Source organism: Sus scrofa, chromosome 10, assembly GCF_054392235.1.
Source record: "Sus scrofa isolate SSC_HxYL_T2T_F1_AM1 chromosome 10, Sscrofa_HxYL_maternal_Yorkshire_Landrace_v2.0, whole genome shotgun sequence".
NCBI lineage: Eukaryota > Metazoa > Chordata > Mammalia > Artiodactyla > Suidae > Sus > Sus scrofa.
The window spans coordinates 81,872,789-81,890,782 of record NC_139392.1 but is presented as its reverse complement, the minus strand read 5'-3'; the positions used below and the strand labels follow the sequence as shown (position 1 = coordinate 81,890,782).

Here is a 17,994-nt window from a genome sequence, read left to right as displayed (position 1 = left end):
TTATTTATTTAAGATGAGCTACATGGTGCTCCGTGTTTATGGTCACTATTCTAAGAATTTCAATATAAACATATTCGATCATATAATGAGCTATTGAGTAAGCACTATAAGAGGTTATTTGGTACATATGCAAATGAAGAAAATGGAAATGCAAGTGAAAACAAAGCAAAAACACAGATTTCAGTGTAAGTGTGAACCAGGAGAGGTGGCAATGAGGATATGGGATTGGCAGGGAAACATTAAAGGGTTGAAAATTGTGAATTTTATTTTCATAAACTGGAAAGTTTGCTATTCTTTTTGTTAGATTTTTCTTTAAATCAGGCATGTATGTTATGTTCATTTGTATATATATTTCATAATAAAATATGATAAGTGATAAAATTTGAGTTGCTCAAAGACTAATAGATCAAAAAGTGATCATTCATGTGAAAAAAGAAATTGAATTTAGATTTTTATCACAGACAATAGATAACAATAGAGTTAAGTGGAGGAAAGACCTAAATATCAAAAGTGAAACTCAAAATTTTAAGGAAATTATAGAAAACATTTTTTGATATTAGAACAGGGAAGATTTTTTTTTTTTTTGTCTTTTTGCTATTTCTTGGGCCGCTCCTGTGGCATATGGAGGTTCCCAGGCTAGGGGTCGAATCAGAGCTGTGGCCGCCAGCCTACGCCAGAGCCACAGCAACGCAGGATCCAAGCTGCGTCTGCAACCTACACCACAGCTCAGGGCAACGCCGGATCGTTAACCCACTGAGCAAGGGCAGGGACCGAACCCGCAACCTCCTGGTTCCTAGTCGGATTCGTTAACCACTGCTCCACGACGGGAACTCCGGGAAGATTATTTTTCAGTGAAATTTTAAAAGCAAACTTAAAGGAATAATTGGATGTATACTAAAATCAGAGGTTTTTTTTTCTTTTTCTGAAAGATGCCATACAAAATGAAAAGACAAATCGCAGATTAGGACAGCATATTTTGTCACTTAGGAAAGTGATCAAGGATTAGTATAGAGAATATAGGATTAGGTTAAAACTGTAAATTAATAAAAAGACAATGGATTCAATAGAAAAAAAAAGAGCCTGGGGAGTGAACAGTTAGTCAAAAACTAGAGTAAGATACTTGAGTGGCTCCTATAAAAAGTCTTCATAATTATGGAAATACAAGTTACAATATCAAGTAATTATTATTTCAGACCTGTTTTCCTGGCAAACATTAAACAAAAGCTAATGATACCAAGCTTGGCTAGAACGTGAAAAATACAGACATTTCCAGGTAGAAATGGGTACACCACCTATGTAAATGATTATTTAAGTTGACTGATTACATATCCTATAGTTTTGCAATTTCATTTCAAGATGCCTTGTCTTGGAAATACTCTGGCATGTGTTTGCAGAAAGAAATGCACAAAGATGACCATTGTAGCATACTTTATAAAATTCTTAATGTCCTGCTTGAGAAGAGTTACATCAGCTACAGACTATTCATACAATAACCATTTGACTCCAGGTTTTCATTTAATTGAAAACTCTAATCAGGTAAAATGAACCATTTGATTCTGCATGTATCAGTAGTGGTAAACCTGAAAGGTATTTTGAGTAATAAATAATTGCAAGTTCAAAATAGATATGATGAATATCATTTATATAAAATTTTCTATGACACAAAATATTGTATATTTTAAATAGAAAATATATTTTTGAGACAAGGATACAATAACATGCACAAGGGAAAGCACTGTATTCAAGGTGCTAGTTCTTCCAAACTTGATCTATAGATTTAATGCAATCACAATCAAAATCCCAGCAAATTACCTTGTGATTATAGAAAAATTGATTCTATAGATAGGCAAAAGACCCAGAATATCCAACACACTATTGAAGGTGAACGAAGTTGCAAGACTGGCACTGCCCAACTTCAAGACTTAGTGTAAAGCTACAGGAATCAAGACAGTATGATATTGATGAAAGAAGAGAGAAGGAGATCTTTGGAAGAACATAGAGAGCCAAAATATTACTCACATAAATAGAGTCATGATGGAAGCATGTCATTATACATTTGTTAAAACCTATAGAATGTAAAATACCAGCAATGACCCCTAACATAAACTATGGAAAAGCAGCAATATAGATCATTAACTTTGCAAGGAGAGCCTGAGCACTCATTACCTGGACTCTTAGTTTCCTCTTTTTTTAAAAAAATATGCTTTTTAAAGGTTACTTTCCATTGCAGTTATTACAAAATATTGGCTATATTCCCTGTGTTGTAAATACCGTTTGCAGCAACATGAATGAACTTGGAGAGTATTATGTTAGGTGAGATAAGTGAGACAGAAGACAGACACAGTACGATATCACTTATATGTGGTATCTAAAAAATACAGCCAACTAGTAACTAAAACAGAGAAGAAGCAGACTCACAGAGAGAACAAACAAGAGGTTACCAGTGGAGGCCAGAGGGTAGAAAGGCAGTGCAGGGGTGAAGGAGGGGGAGGTACAAATTCTTAGGAGTTTCTTCTTTTCTTTTTGAAGTGAGTTAGGGGAATAAAGCATGAGATTGGCTCAACTCCTCTCTGCTGTAGTTCAGCAGTGGGCGATTTCTGTATGGAAGTTTCTAGCACAGGTAAAAACTTAGAGAATCTGCTTATATATGATTTTTACACCCTGAAAGATACCTGCCTGAAGATACAGACCCATTTTCTCCAGTATCAACTTCATCTTTAAAAAGGTTGATCTTTTGATCCACTGCTTGTCATATATACTTCAGTCTTGGTTCTTAATTCCTTCAAAAGTTGAGCTAAGAAGTAGAGTACTATATATTGGGATTTCCTCAAATTTTCAACAGGACACTGCATGTGTAATATTGCTTAGGTCTTTGCTGTTCCCTCCAAACTATTTCTGCTTTGGTTCATTAGTTGCCTGGAATTAAAGCCAAAGTTCAACTCTTCTCTCTTCCCCGTGTCAGAGCCACCGTCATTCTCCACACTAAAGCCCAATGAATGTTTCTTAAAATGGAAATTTTATATCTTGGTGTTTGTCCACAGCTTTTTGTGTTTAGTTCAAGCTTCTAGTTGGTTCTGCTTAGCTCTTTGTGATCTGGTAACTATCTTCTTTCTAGTCCTGTATGTAATGACTTCATCAGAGGCATTCTTACTTTATCATAGAGATTCTGCATGCTGAACTCCCACGGTATTCCAAAAAAATAACAGGAAAATATATTTCTCTGCCTTTACATAAGTCTTTTCTCATTGCCCCCAAAGACCTTGTACCCTTCATTTCATCTCCCAGGCAACACAGCATCCTTTAAAACTAAAAACTTAGACATCACCATGGCAAGAAGTCTTCCCCGCCTCCCATCTGATATAGGCTTTTTCCTGTGTTCTCTTAATAGACCATACAATCTTGCATTTGTTCAACTATTCATTCATTCACTCTGTCCTCCATCCAGCCATCTTTCCAAACCTCCTTCCATCCATCTATATAGCTATTCACTCACGTCACAATGATAGTGTACCTGCCATGTACCATGGTCTACGGATTGTGCTGTGAATACAGAAGTAAAAGGATAGGTATCATTCTTGCATCCGTGGTGCTATAATCTCTATAGTAAACTTATCCCATAGAACAGTAATGAAAGAAGTGTCTGTCTTATCCACTAGTTAACTATTTATGGCTGTGACAGCACATTTGGTTTTAAATCCACTGCATCTACCATGTATATGACACAGAAATGTAATTAATAAATGCATAGTGAATATCTTACTATATAAATTAATCAACTTCTATAAGTTTCTTCTAAATTGTGCAAAACCAGAAATTGTTATCTTAATTATTTAAATACTTCTGGGTGAATGCTTTTGGGTGGAGTCTATCATGCAGTCTTGAATCTTGACCAGGTGAGGATGAGTGAGAAAACGATGAGATATTAGATTCAGTGAGGCAGTGGAAGAACAAAGTTTCTTTATCTAGTAGACTAGGTTTAACCCAGCCTTGACTCTGGTTCCTAATGCCAGCATCTGGAACTGCCTTGGTTCCCGATGATCTTCCAAGCATCCCATTTATTCAGTGAGCTCTGAAGAGTTTTTCAATAATCCCCATCTGTACCTTCACCTATTTTTATAATCAAAAATATCCAGAATTATTTGCTATTACTAAGACCATGACTCCAACCTATAGGCTCACATAAAGAAGTGCAGCAGATTAGCGAATACTATTACATATTCTTTATAATGTTGAATGTGCAGCATGCTAAGTAAAACTTGTGTGAAATCTTCAAACAAATGGAAAAATCTGCAAAATGATACTTGCCTATCATTTCCAGGTAATTTGCCAGTGGACCTCCCAGCTCCACCAGAAACTTCGGTTCCAGTTACATTACCTCCACACAACTGTACAGACAATGAATTTGTTTGCAGGTCCAATGGTCAATGCGTTGCGAGTATCCAGAAATGTGATTTTAGATATGACTGCTCTGACAAATCAGATGAATCATACTGTGGTAGGTGAATTCCTAAATTTTGCATCAAATATAGCCATAAGATAGATAAGAAAATGCTAGAGTGATCTCAAGCAACATGACACACTGTCCTGCTTAGAAATTTTCAACCAGTCTTGGAGCAATTTCTTAATATAAAAGCTATTTGTATAGAAATGATAGAATCAGCATACATTCTTCTGTCATGTCTAACAAGAGGTAAGTGTCTTTTAATTAATATTTGAGATTCAAAATGCTTGTTTTCATGGACTTAACTTGATTCCAGAGATGGCATTTACCAGCTCTTTTCTGTCCACCCCTTTTTTTTCCTCTTCACGGTTACTTAATAGGAATATTTAGAGAGGAAGTATAATGCACATATAAAATGAATACTATGTCAAATGTGCAGAGTTCCTAAGAAAACCGGTCCTAATATGCATGCACACATCAACAGCAGTGTACTGTTGAAAGATGGTTTTCATTTACTGGTACCTGTCCATCAGTGGCTTTCCCTAAATGGATCAAGGCAAATTATTTAATTTAAAAGTGAACTTCTCAGTCCAAGATGCAAACTGAGAGGAGAAAAAATCAATCTGTGTCTGAGTGGGTTAAGTTCAAGGTCAGAAAGAATAAACACTTGTTTTTTTTTTCCCCATGCTCACTTTTTATTAAGCAATATGTGAATTTACAGTATTATTTCTCAGGTGCCTTGATAACATTAAAGCTTGAGAACATACAGAGGATACAGCATAGAGTGAAACTCTATTTTGTCTTACGTCAGTCTCATCAAAGAATTCTTAAAAGAATTCTTAAAACTTAAAAGTACCAATACACAATAAACTAACCAATCTAGACTTGAAAACTCAGAATCAAAGCTAATTCACTCTATGAATGTGATGGGACAGTAATTAACTCAAATTGGTCATGAATACTTTGCATCACAGATGTTAGAAGTTGTTGCAGGACTCAGACTTTCTCATGGGAAGACATTAAAATCCTCTTACAACCATGTGTAAGTCATCTTTGTAAAAGTTTACACGAAATCTTAATTACACCTAATGAGTGTCTCTAGTGAATACTGCCTTTCTTCTTAATTCACTTTTGCAATGTTAGTAACATCATTTATGATTGAATGAGAAGTTTTGGTAAGTTCTTTAAATATCCCGAATGAACGTCCAATATTAAATTATTTTAAAATGGGGATATTTGTTTTGAATAAATATGAATTGAATTATTACTGAGCAAATTGTGTGATCTTACCTCTTCCATCTCTCTGTAAGATAAACTATTATGATGAATCTCCTGTCATCCACAGTCTTACATTTTATAATTGCTTTACTGTGCTTAAGACTATAACATAATAGCTACCCTCTTACTGAAATTTTGTGTACAGTACAGTATTGTTGACTGTAGGTATAACATTATACAACAGATCTTAGCATTTGTCTTGCTCAACTGAAACTGTGTCCTCTAATTTAAAAAAAAAATCTATGATTTTTATCTTTAATAATATGAAGAATAGGAATCTATTGAATCCTAAATTTTTTCATGAAATGAGTATAATTATGATTGTTATTAATGTCAGATTAAATAACATACACGAATGTCATGATTAAAATCACTTTTTAAAGTTTTTTTTATTATAGTTGATTTACAGTGTTGTGCCAATTTCTGCTCTACAGCAAAGTGACTCAGTCATAGATATATATACATTCTCTTTTTAAATATTTTCTATCATTGTCTGTCTCGGGAGATTGGATATAGTTTGGATTGAGTATTTCTTTCTTTCTCTAATTTATGTTAAATCATGAACACAAGTTTCTAAATGGTGGTAGTGGTAGCCTATGCTGTCACCATTTATGCCATTTAAAAGCTAGAACATACACTAGGCTTTTCATTGTATGTACAAAAACTCATTGAATTGAATATTTTATTTAGGTAATAGAGGATTTAAGACAGACAAGCACATGAATACATGTGGGGGGGAGAGAAAGAGCGTTTTCATGCGCAGCTTAGATATTCAAAAAAAATCACTAGACTTCATTTTGTTTGATATTATAATGCATTCATTATAGGAATATTGAAAACTTTCAAAGAAAGAAGTCCAGTATAAAAGATGCTGTAAATCTTATTGCTTGGAACTTAAGTAGTTTGGAATTTGGAATAACCCTTCCAGAGACTGAACTAAAATTTAGCTTTGTTAAAGACCAGAAAAACAAAGACAAAAACATATCATATTAGAACTTGGAGGTTATATAAGCAATGAAAGTGTTGTATCAGAAGAGACTGGCAATGATTCAATTACTGTTTTAGGAGCTAATTAAAATCTCACCTCCTTATGAAAGCAGATTCTTTAGTATGTATATTTATTTCCACATTTCAGTTACTAGAGATATTTGAATACAGTATACTTGAATTTCTTTAAAATTCTTCCAGTGGTTATACAAGCCATTTGACTAGTTATTTTAGTCATGCTTAAAATTAAATTATAATTTTAAAAATACCCAAGAGTGAGAAAGTGCTGATGCAGAGAGAACTCACCGTTTATTGATGCATTTATTGTGATTAGCGCATCCTGTCTTTGTCTTGTCCTACTCAAGCTATGGAAGTTTGCAGCTTTGAAAATGGAAGCCTTTGTAAATGGTACCAGCCAATCTCAGGAAATTTAATTCAAGACTCAAACACATTCAGGTGGGGTGTTGGTAACGGGACCAGTATTCACCACGGGGAGGAAAATCACAGGCCGTCGGTGGACCATACAACGTAAGTGACCACGTGTTTGGAACATTTCTCTTAGGAACTGTTGATTAAGCAGTCCCCGGAATTCTGGCCACACCACCTTACCCTAAGCTACGGCTATTGTAGAAATGCATGTTTACGTTAGAGCATCAGTGGCCTCAGTGTATTCTTTCATACAAGATTGAAAAATTCAATTAAAAAAAGTAATGAATGCTCTTGTAAAAGCCCTAGAAACTGGAGAAAAGCATGAGTCAAGAAAGAAAAATAATTTGTAATATTGCCACTCATCAAAAAGCCCTCTTAACATGTTGTTTTAGAATTATCTGTTCATTTTTACCCTCTAAATTGTTCTGTTCTTTCTTTTCTAGCTTCTCCTCTACCTCCTCGCCCCTTTCCCTCTTCTTCCACTCTTGGCTCTTTCTCCTCTTTACTGTCATCTTTTCTTTCGAGGTTTAATAACTCATCCTTTCCTCTCTTTTCTAGTCACAAATGTATTGAGTGCTCACTGTCTGCAACATTCTATTCTTTCTCTTTCCTTTTAATGATTTCAAGGATATGTTACTGAAGACAAAAAAGGTATCCCCATTTATATTACAGAGAATCTTTTCAAAACCTTTATGCCTTCACACCTCTTGCAGTTAAAGTTTCACACCCCCAGCGTCTATGGCTGTTGCTTCAAAGAAAACTACCAGTAGATCTGCCGTCCAGTCCATCATTGCCTTAGCCATCTTGACCTTGCACTCAACGGGACTGCACGCTACCTTTAGCGTATGATGCTTTTCTTTTCCTGGGCTGACTTTTTCACCCTGGTTTTCTGAGCTTTTTGTTTTTGCTCTATTGAAATGGTTCCAGTTTTACCATCCCTTTATTTAAACATCTGTAGCTAAGCTGCCCAAAGTATATACAGTAGCAGATATTAATACTGTTTTGTTTTGATCACATTTGACATTTGGCAAGTAATTTCTGAAATTGCAGTATAGAAAATTTCTTTGGGCTGCTTCTGACATAAAAAGCAAAGAGGGTAATTTCAGGAAGTTTCTGTGGCTCATGCAAATAAACCATACTTCATTAATGATCTATATTTCTGTAAATAAAAAGGCTGACCAGAATCTCGCTTCTAAGTGGTAAATGTATAAGTAGAAATATGGCAGCATATCTGAGGCGTAGTAATATAATCAGCCTTTGGTCTGTTTGTCTCTGTCCCTTCCCACCCCCGCCTCCAGTAGACCCCCAGTTCCTTGAGGAATTGCAAGGACTGTGATTCCCATTTATTGCATTATTTCTAAGGTTCAGTATATATTAAGTCTCAATAATTATTTGTGGAGTGAGTTAGTTGACAGGATTGATATGTTTATGCTTTATAATTAAAGGCTATAAGGCACCAAATTAAATATATTTTAAATACAAATACTTAATAATCAGGTAACGTTGCATGCATGTGCTCTACCTGACAGTAAATCCTGATGAAGGGAGGGGTCTGGAAGGGTCTTTCCTTCTAGCCTATTTCTCCCTTTCTCTCAGGGTTCCTTCTTCAGCCAAGGAAGGTTTGACGTTTTTTGTTTTTTGTGTTTTTTTTTTTTTTTTTTTTTTTTTTTTTTTTACTTTGTAATAAGAAATAGTTCTTATGCATCATATAGCCTGCTCTATGGCTTATTATAGTAAAGCCCCAAACTCAGTTTTCCAAATTCTGTTTTTCTCATATTTAAAGGGGGCTCTTCTCTTTAGAAAATGCCTGTATAGCCCTGGAAACTACAGCTAGTCTCTTATGATGGAGCATGATAATGTGAGAAAAAGGAATGTATATATATGTATGTGTGACTGGGTCACTTTGCTGTATAGTAGAAAATTGACAGAATGCTGTAAACCAGCTATAATGGAAAAAAATAAAAATTATTAAATAATAAAAACAATAGCACCAACATCCAGTTATCCAAGTTCAAAAAAAAGAATGGAAAGAAAGAAAATGCTTTGCTCTCTCAGGTGATTGGCTCTAGGAATTTAAAGCCAGGTTTTTAAGACCATTGTTTCTAAAATAGTTTTCAAGACCAGTTTTGAAAATCAAAAATCTCTCTGCCAGTTCTTCCTTTCTCTTCACATTTCATGATTCCACTTTACCCGAGGGCAAAGATTTCTTCTGGCTTGGGTTGGTAAAGCTCGTTCATAAGCAAGTGCGAAAGAAAGAAAAATCACATCGCTATATTTCAGAATATTTGAAGTGAGGTATATTCTCTCACTTCATATACCTAATGAAGCAATAAAACATCTAGAAGACTCATGGCAGGGTTGGAATAAGGAGGGAAGTTTTCACTCTGTAGTTAAGTCTTCAGTAAGGTCTTAATGTGTTTTCCATCATGGAAACGAAATGATAAAAGCTAAGTAAAGTGATATTCCAGGTGACATTTTGCTCTTTTGTGTTCATACTTTCATGGACTAGTCTCTGTATCTGAGGATCTAAGGTGAACTCTGAGTCTGAAATAACAGTTAAATTTTTTACTTGTTTATGGGGGAGTAGCACCATTCCATACAGCTGTTTCATTCGATGTCTGTATATGAGTTAGAAGCCCTAGCCTTTTTGCAAGGCTGCTTTTATGTGGCTATGGCCTTAGCACAAGGCTTGGCGAGTGGGTTCTCCCTTTACCCTGCTCAGCAAGGGCCAGCTAAAGGAATCTGGCATGATTGTGTTCCTAAGATTGGAAACTATAAGCCAATGAAATAGTAAACTAAAATCCACTCGCTGGAAATGCCATCAGTTGCAATTTGCATGTTCTTTTGAGATCGGGGTTAGATGAAATAGCCGTTTCCTTTAACTTAAGCAATGAGAGAGAACATTTAGTGGAAAAATTCTTTTCTTGGTATTTTAGAAAAAGAACCGTGATCTAGTTAAACACTAACATAAACACATACAACACAGAAGAAAAATGAATGTATATCCATTCATATCCAAGAACTACTAGCAAACTTGGCAAAAACATTAGTCTTACTTTGTTAAAAAGAGAACTGTTAAAAAGAATTGTTATTGGCTTATCATTGAATCAAGATGTTTGGATTACCTAGCATCTGAGCTCTGTAACTAATTCAAATTTAAATGTTTAGAATATTGAAGATTGAGGAGTATTGTATAATGATTCCTCCCAGTTTGAAATTTCATAAGATCTCAGAATCCTGTACTCTGACCTCCATAATCCATTTAATTAGCCAAGGCAGTTTTGCCATAGTATGTAAATTGCTCATAGCTAAGTTCTACAAATTTTATGATCATTTTTATGTCATTAGGAAAGCCTTCCTTTGACCCAGTTTATTATTTTTCACTGCTGCAAGCCAAGATTTCCTTGACTTCTGAGCTGTTGGCCCTGAAATGCATTTTAGTTGACTGCAGTAAATGCCTGTCCGTTGGTTAAATAAGGTTTAATATTAAGATTTCCTAGGAGTCTGAAATCATTCCCTCAAGATTAAGCTCTCCCTGTGTATCTTTCATATGGAATGATATCTGGTAGAGTACATAAGCATATGCTGCATCAGTGGTTTCTAACCGTGCTCACAGCAGCTTTAGGAAAGTTTCTCAAAGTGTGGATCAAGGACCTCCTAAAATGTTTCTGTGTATATTAATATTTAAATATGTAATACATTTAAAAGCAGATTCTGCCGCCTGGATCAGAATCTTAGGAATAAAAGAGCTCCTGTGGTGGTGCAGCAGTTATCGAACCCGACTAGTTTCCATGAGGACGCAGATTCCATCCCTGGTCCTGATTAGTGGGTTAAGGATCTAGCATTGCTGTATATATAAGTTGCAGATGTGGCTTAGATCTGGCGTGGCTGTGGCATAGGCTGGCAGCTACAGCTCTGATTCAACACCTGGCCTTGGAATTTGCATATGCCGTGGGTGTGGCCCTAAGAAGACCAAAAAAAAAAAAAAAAAGAATAATAGGAATAGAGCTGGGGCTCTGTATTTTTATTGTAATTCCTAGGTGGTTCTAAAACCTCATTCTTAGGGGCCCTCCGTAGCAGAAAGTGGGGAGGTATTGCTAAAAGATGGAAGGTGGATTTCTGACCACTAATTCCAATTATGCCTAGAGTAGATTCATTTTCCTCTAAATTGACTGACTAATTAGACAGTTAATACAAAATATTTCAGGAAAAATCAAGTAACAAAAAAATTTCTAAGACAATTTTGTTCAAAAATAAAATTTGTTTGTTATGAAGTATCTATTATAATTGAGAAATCATTTGGGAGAAAACTCTTTACCTGACTTCAATCTAAAAGAGAGTTCCCTGAGTTCCCGCTGCGGCTCAGTGGTTAACGAATCTGATTAGAAACCATGAGGTTGCAGGTTGGATCCCTGGTCTCTCTCACTGGGTTAAGGATCCGGCGTTGTGGTGAGCTGTGGTGTAGGTTGCAGATGCAGCTTGGATCCCGCGTTGCTGTGGCTCTGGCATACGCTGGTAGCTACAGCTCTGATTAGACCCCTAGCCTGGGAACCTCCTTGTGCCACCAGAGCGGCCCAAGAAATGGCAAAAAGACTAAAAAAAAAAAAAAAAAAGTTCCCATTGTGGCTCAGTGGCTGATGAACCCGACTAGTATCCATGAGGATGCAGGTTCAACCTCTGGCCTTGCTGTGTGGATTGGGGATCCCACATTCGACTGCTAGCCTGGGAACTTCCATATGCTGCAAGTACAGCCCTAAGAAAAGAAAAATTAATTAATTAACAAAAGATATGTAATTTCAAGGCACCCTCTGCATCGCCTTATTCGTTGTATGATACCCAACCTTTTTTCTCAAACCTTTTTCCTACGTGCTCTCTTCTTTACCGCTAAATCAAAATGATCCCTTCCTTTCTTTTGGATCAAAATCAAATGTACCAATTTCATAATCATCTCTACAAGACAGATATTTTAAAATATTTTGCATTTTAAAGTTTGCTTACAGATTGTTGGAAAATTATTTGAATATGATCCATCTCATTCAAAATGCAGATTAGATAGAACACTATTGCTTAAGTGTATTGCTTACCTGTAAAGTGGATGTACTTTTTCTCAGATTTTTCTTTTTACTTCATAACACCGATCATCTTTCAGGTGGCAGTGAGCTATAGTCCCCTCTATTGCAGATTGCACCTGCATCCCTATCTATATTATGCATTTGTCCAGGCTTGACATTATATACTAAAAGCCACATAGGTAATGCAAGTGTCTCTGTGACATAACTTTGCAGATCATTATATGTCTAAGAGCTAGATATAAATGTGGATCAAGGCTTCGGTAAAACTGAAAATATTTTAATGTTTTCTGCTCTGCAGCCATAATGATTTTCAAAGCTTTAGACTCTTAGACATTAAATGCCATAATTACTGCTTTCTCTGAGTCTTCCCTGAAAAGCTGATATTTTATAGGTCACTTTAGATGCCTCAACACTCTTTCAACATAATTTCTAAAAGATCCAGTTTTATAAATCTAGAGTAATGGTTAAATACCAGGCTTTAGTAACAGTTTTACTAAAATAAAAGTAAAAATGCAATGGGCAAAATCAAAATTACCTGTAGTAATTTTCTCTTTATTGTTTTAATCCTTGTAGGAAGTAGCATTTCTGGTAGTGTTTTCACGGGACTGAACGTAAAGCATAATTGTACCTGTAAAACACAAGAAAAATTGCTTTTATTTTAATTTTTTTTTTTTTTGTCTTTTGTCTTTTTGTCTTTTGTTGTTGTTGTTGCTATTTCTTGGGCCGCTCCCGCAGCATATGGAGGTTCCCAGGCTAGGGGATGAATCGGAGCTGCAGCCACCGGCCTACGCCAGAGCCACAGCAACGCAGGATCCGAGCCACGTCTGCAACCTACACCACAGCTCACGGCAACGCCGGCTCGTTAACCCACTGAGCAAGGGCAGGGACCGAACCCGCAACCTCATGGTTCCTAGTCGGATTCGTTAACCACTGCGCCACGACAGGAACTCCATGCTTTTATTTTAGAATGACCTTGAGTGAAGTACCTGTTCTTTATTTTTGTATGTATATTAATTTGTTTTGAGTTAAATCAACTTTAATTCTAATTTTATTTCAGTGTATTTTAGCTTGCCAGTAATTTCAAAAATTAACTACGGTGGATTGAAACCATGGACTTTAAAAGAAATCTAAGCTGAAAATAATCCTTGTAAACCATACCTAAAATAACACATATACAGTTGTTAGGTAGTATATTTGCTGTACATGGTAGTTTTAAGAATGTATTCATGATACAGTGTATAATTTATGTTACTAAGATCACTGTTTAACAAAATAGCTCTAATGCCATGGTTACAATTGCATTCAAAAATTAAAAATTCATTATCACTATATAATTTTTAAGTAGATTTTCCCTTCAGCCACATTAAGATGAAGAAAATTTGATATTTCAACTCCTGCACAAAATTGTTGTAGTTATACAAGATATGGAGGAACAATGTTTTCTCAACTAAATAAAGATAAATCAGATTTAAATTTTATATTAAGGCAAGGACTTGATAATGAGAACACACAGTGTCACATAAGAAACTTATACATATGAATCAACCTCAGTATGATCTAAAAACAGTTATGTATGCAGACACATCACATACTCAGCCCAAAGGTCTTCATGATCTGGAGGATGCAGAGGTAGCCTTGATTAGGCACAGAATTCATTCTTACATTAAGCACGTGTTTCTTGAGCATCCGCTCTGTGAGAATAGCAAGCTTAATCAGACATGGAACCAGCACACACATGAATGCATCTTTTAATGCCCAGTAGAAAGAAAAGCCCACTGTAGATTCTCCTGGTTGTGTCTCCATCTTTAGTAAACCCTGAAAAAATTCTCTAAATGTTAATGGATAGTATAAATGAACTAAAATAATACTGCAAGTAAAGACCATTTACTGATTCTTTTAAGAATGCCTTCACTTTTTGTTGTACAAATACTTTTACTACAAAAGAAATGTATTCTTATGTTTAAATGTTTAATATATATGTTTAAATATACATAAGAAACAATGATGACTCTAACCTTGCCACCGTGATGAAAGCACTGCACACATATACATATATTTTTAGTAAAAATAGGTTCACATCTATCACATTGTTTTCTAATATGGCTTTAATTTTATGTACTATCTGTAAGCAGTTATTTACCAGTACTTTTTAAGTGGGGCAATAGTGTTCCATTAACAGGATGCACCACAATTCACTAATTTAATTCCTCACTATTTGATTTATGAGTTGCATTTGACTTTACAAAAATTTAATAAATCTTCACTGAACAATGTGCTGCTTTGCACACATTGTAGATTATATCCTGAGAGTAAAAAAGCAGAGTAGAATTTTTCTATTAATTATTACTTCTATTAATCTTCTTCTTATTATTATTTTGTCTTTTCTAGGGCCACATCTGCGGCATATGGATATTCCCAGGCTAGGGGTCTAATCGGAGCTGTAGCTGCCAGCCTACGCCAGCGCCACAGCAACGCAGGATCTTAGCTGCGTCTCCGACCTGCATCACAGCTCTCGGCAATGCCAGATCCTTAACCCACTGAGCGAGGCCAGGGATCGAACCTGCAACCTCATGGTTCCTAGTCAGATTCGTTAACCACTGAGCCATTACGGGAGCTCCTAATTATTATTTATATTATAAAACATTTGATTTATAACTTTTATGTTACTTTGAAAAATGTACAATTTTTTAAAGCAGTACATTATGTTTTCTGGTTTTCTGTATATTCGCCAGACATTTGAGTATTTAATTTTTGGTATTTTCCAATTTAATAGGTTAAAGTAGCAGCTAACTCTATTTTTTAAATTTAATACCCTGAGAGGGTAGCCTCTTCTTTTCTTCATACCTTGCCCAAGTGTTTTTCTGTGTCTGTGTTCCATTTTGTCCTCTTTGCTTTGTTTTCAGTTTATAATTCCTGGGTTGTTTTTTTTTTCTTATTGATTTATAAGGTCTTTTGAAGCATTTAGGTGATTTTTATCTGTTATGAATGTTGTAGTAGAGTTTTTTCCTAATTTTTTTACTGGCCTTTTGTTGCTCTTTATCATATTTTTTTACATCTTAAAATCCTTAGGATGTACATAATTTTGTCTGCCAGCTGTAGCTATATTCTTACTCTTTTTTCCCTAGAATTCTATTCTTTCTCCAAGTTTATTGAGATGTAAATGACACATAAAAATGTGTACATTTAAGATGGACAATGCGATGATTTGGTATGTATAAATATATGAAATGATTGCTACAATGGGATTAGTTAACACACCTGTCACCTCACATAGTTACTGTGTGTGTGTGCGCATGTGTTGAGGACACTTGAGACCTACTCTCATAGCAGCTTTAAAGTATACAACACATTATTATTAACTATAGTCCTATTATTAAGTATATCATATCCCCAGTAATTATTCATCTTATAATTATTTCCTCCATTTTCCAGCCCCTTGGCCCTGGCAATCAACATTCTGTTGTGTGCTTGAGTTTGATTCATATGAATTCTACATATAATTGAGGTTGTACAGTATTTGTCTGTCTGACTTATTTTACTTAGCATAATGCCCTCATGATTCACCCAAGCTTTTGCAAATGGCCAGGATTCCCTTTTAATGGCTGAATAATATACTGTTGTATGTATGTATTCATTGACAGTTTTATTCATTTGAATCCTAGCTCTTTTTTCTTGGTTGTTTTCATGAAAAGTTTGTCAATTTTATCTTCTTTTTTTGAGAAGATAAAATGAAACCTCTTAGTTTCATTGGCCTATTCTATTGTTTTCATATTCTACATTCCATTTGTTTCTGCTCTAATCTTTATTATTTCCTTCCTTCTGCTAATTTTCTGCTTAGTGTGTTCTTTTTTACCCTCGTTTTGTGAGGCATTAACTCAGCTTGTTTATCACATCTCTTTTTGTAATGTTGTTGTTTAAAACTAAACTTTACTCTGAGAACCGCTTTTGCTGTATCTTATAAATTTTGATATATTTCCATCTTCATTTGCCTCAAAAATTCTTTTCTCCTCTTTGAGTTTTTTCTTTGATCCGTTGCTTGTGCAGGAGTGTGTGTTTAATTTACGCATATCTGTGAGTTTCCCCTTTCCTCTTACTACTGATATCTAGTTTCATGCCATTGCAGTCAGAAAGGATATTCGATATAATTTCCATCTTCTTGAATTTGTTAAGACTATTTCGTGGCCTAACATATGATCTATTGTGGAGACAGTTCCATGTACACTTGAGAAGAATGTGTAGTCATCTGATAATGGAGAAAATGTCTGGTATGTGTCTCCTCTATCCGTTTTGTCTATAGAGCTGTTCAGATCCATTGTTTCCTTATTTATTTTCCATCTGGGTGATCTAGCCATTGTTAGGAATGGGGTATTTAACCCCCTCACAACCATTATATTGCTGTTTGTTTATCCTTGTAGTTCCATTCTTATTTCTTTATATATTTACGTGCTCTGATATTGGGTGCATAAATATTTTTTTTGACTTTTTTAAGTTTCATTGAAGTAAAGATAGTTTACAAAGTTGTGATGATTTCTGCTGTACAATGAAGTATCCCAGTCATACATATACACATATCCATTCTCTCTCAAATTTTTTTTTCCCACATAGATTATCACAGAATATTGGGTAGAGTTCTCTGTGCTAAACAGTAGGTCCCATTTGCCAATCATTCCATATACCTCGGTGGTGCATAAATAATTATAATTATTTTATCTCCCTTTTTGTTATACAAGGGTCTTTATCTCTTGTGACTATTTCTAATTTAATGTCTATTTTTGCTCATTATAGCTACCCCTGCTCTCTTTTGGTTATCATTCATATGGTACAATTTTTTCATGTCTTCAATTCTATACTATGTGTTTCTTTAAGACTATAGTAAAGCTCTTATAAGACATATATTTTTGGATCTAGTTTCTTGTTTTCTAATCATTCCTCCATTCTACGTCTTTAATGGGAAGAGTTAATCCATTTATGTTTATAAATTATGAAGTAATTATTGGTAGGTAAGGGTTTACTATTGCCATTTTGTTATTTTCTGACTTTAGTTGCTTTATTCTGTTTTTACTCTTTTGCTGTCATCTTTTATAATATTATAACTTTTTATGGTGATATGCTTTGATTGCTGTATCTCAATATTTTGTTTATTTACTCCAAGATTTTCCTGTGTTATTACCATGGGGCTTACATAACCTATTTTATAGCACTCTAAGCTGATGATAAATCAACTTGGGGCTCTAGATGGGTCCAATGGTAGTGATATGTGCAGGAGGGGATTGCTATCAGGGGCTCTGGTTTGGTAAGTCTGCTGCCTGTTTTCTGAGATGGCTTTCCTTCTGGCTGAGCCTTGTGGTTAGGTGGATCTGCTTCTTTGATTTGGCATTCAAGCCAGGCTCCCGACTGTGTTTCCTGGTCAGGTGGGGCCACTAGTGGGGCTTAGAAATCACCACTGATTGGCTGGAGTCACAGGCCAGTGGAGTTCCCAGGCAAAATGATGTTGATTGGACTCCACAATCAGGCAGAGAGGCAGACTGGGTTCTGAAGTTTTCCCTCATTGGGTGAGGCCCCAAGCTGTGCTCTCCATCCAGACGGAGCAGTTGGCTTGACTCAACATTCAGATGAGAGCACTGTCCTGGCTTTGGGGTTGGATGGGACCTCAAGCTGGGTTCAGCAATGGGCATGGGGGTTGATGTAGGCTGGGCTCCAGTGCTGGGCAGAGCTGTGGGCTGTGCTGTATCTAGGCATTATTGTACGCTGAGCTTTGAGGTTGCCTCTGGTCATTAGGCTCCTCAT

General features: G+C 35.6%; 1 protein-coding gene across 10 annotated transcripts in view; it reads left to right on the top strand.

Annotated features, from left to right (window-relative positions):
- Positions 1–17,994, top strand: part of MALRD1 (MAM and LDL receptor class A domain containing 1) — an 860,334-nt gene that overhangs the window by 434,102 nt on the left and 408,238 nt on the right. For 8 of the 10 annotated variants that reach the window (XM_084980970.1, XM_084980973.1, XM_084980974.1 and 5 more), the window contains 2 exons: positions 4,319–4,495; positions 7,072–7,234. In XM_084980970.1, coding sequence (XP_084837096.1) covers positions 4,319–4,495; positions 7,072–7,234 — 340 coding nt within the window. Of the gene's footprint in view, positions 1–4,318; positions 4,496–7,071; positions 7,235–7,848; positions 8,320–17,994 lie in introns of those variants that run through there. The other 2 variants (XM_084980978.1, XM_084980977.1) reach the window with 1 other exon arrangement.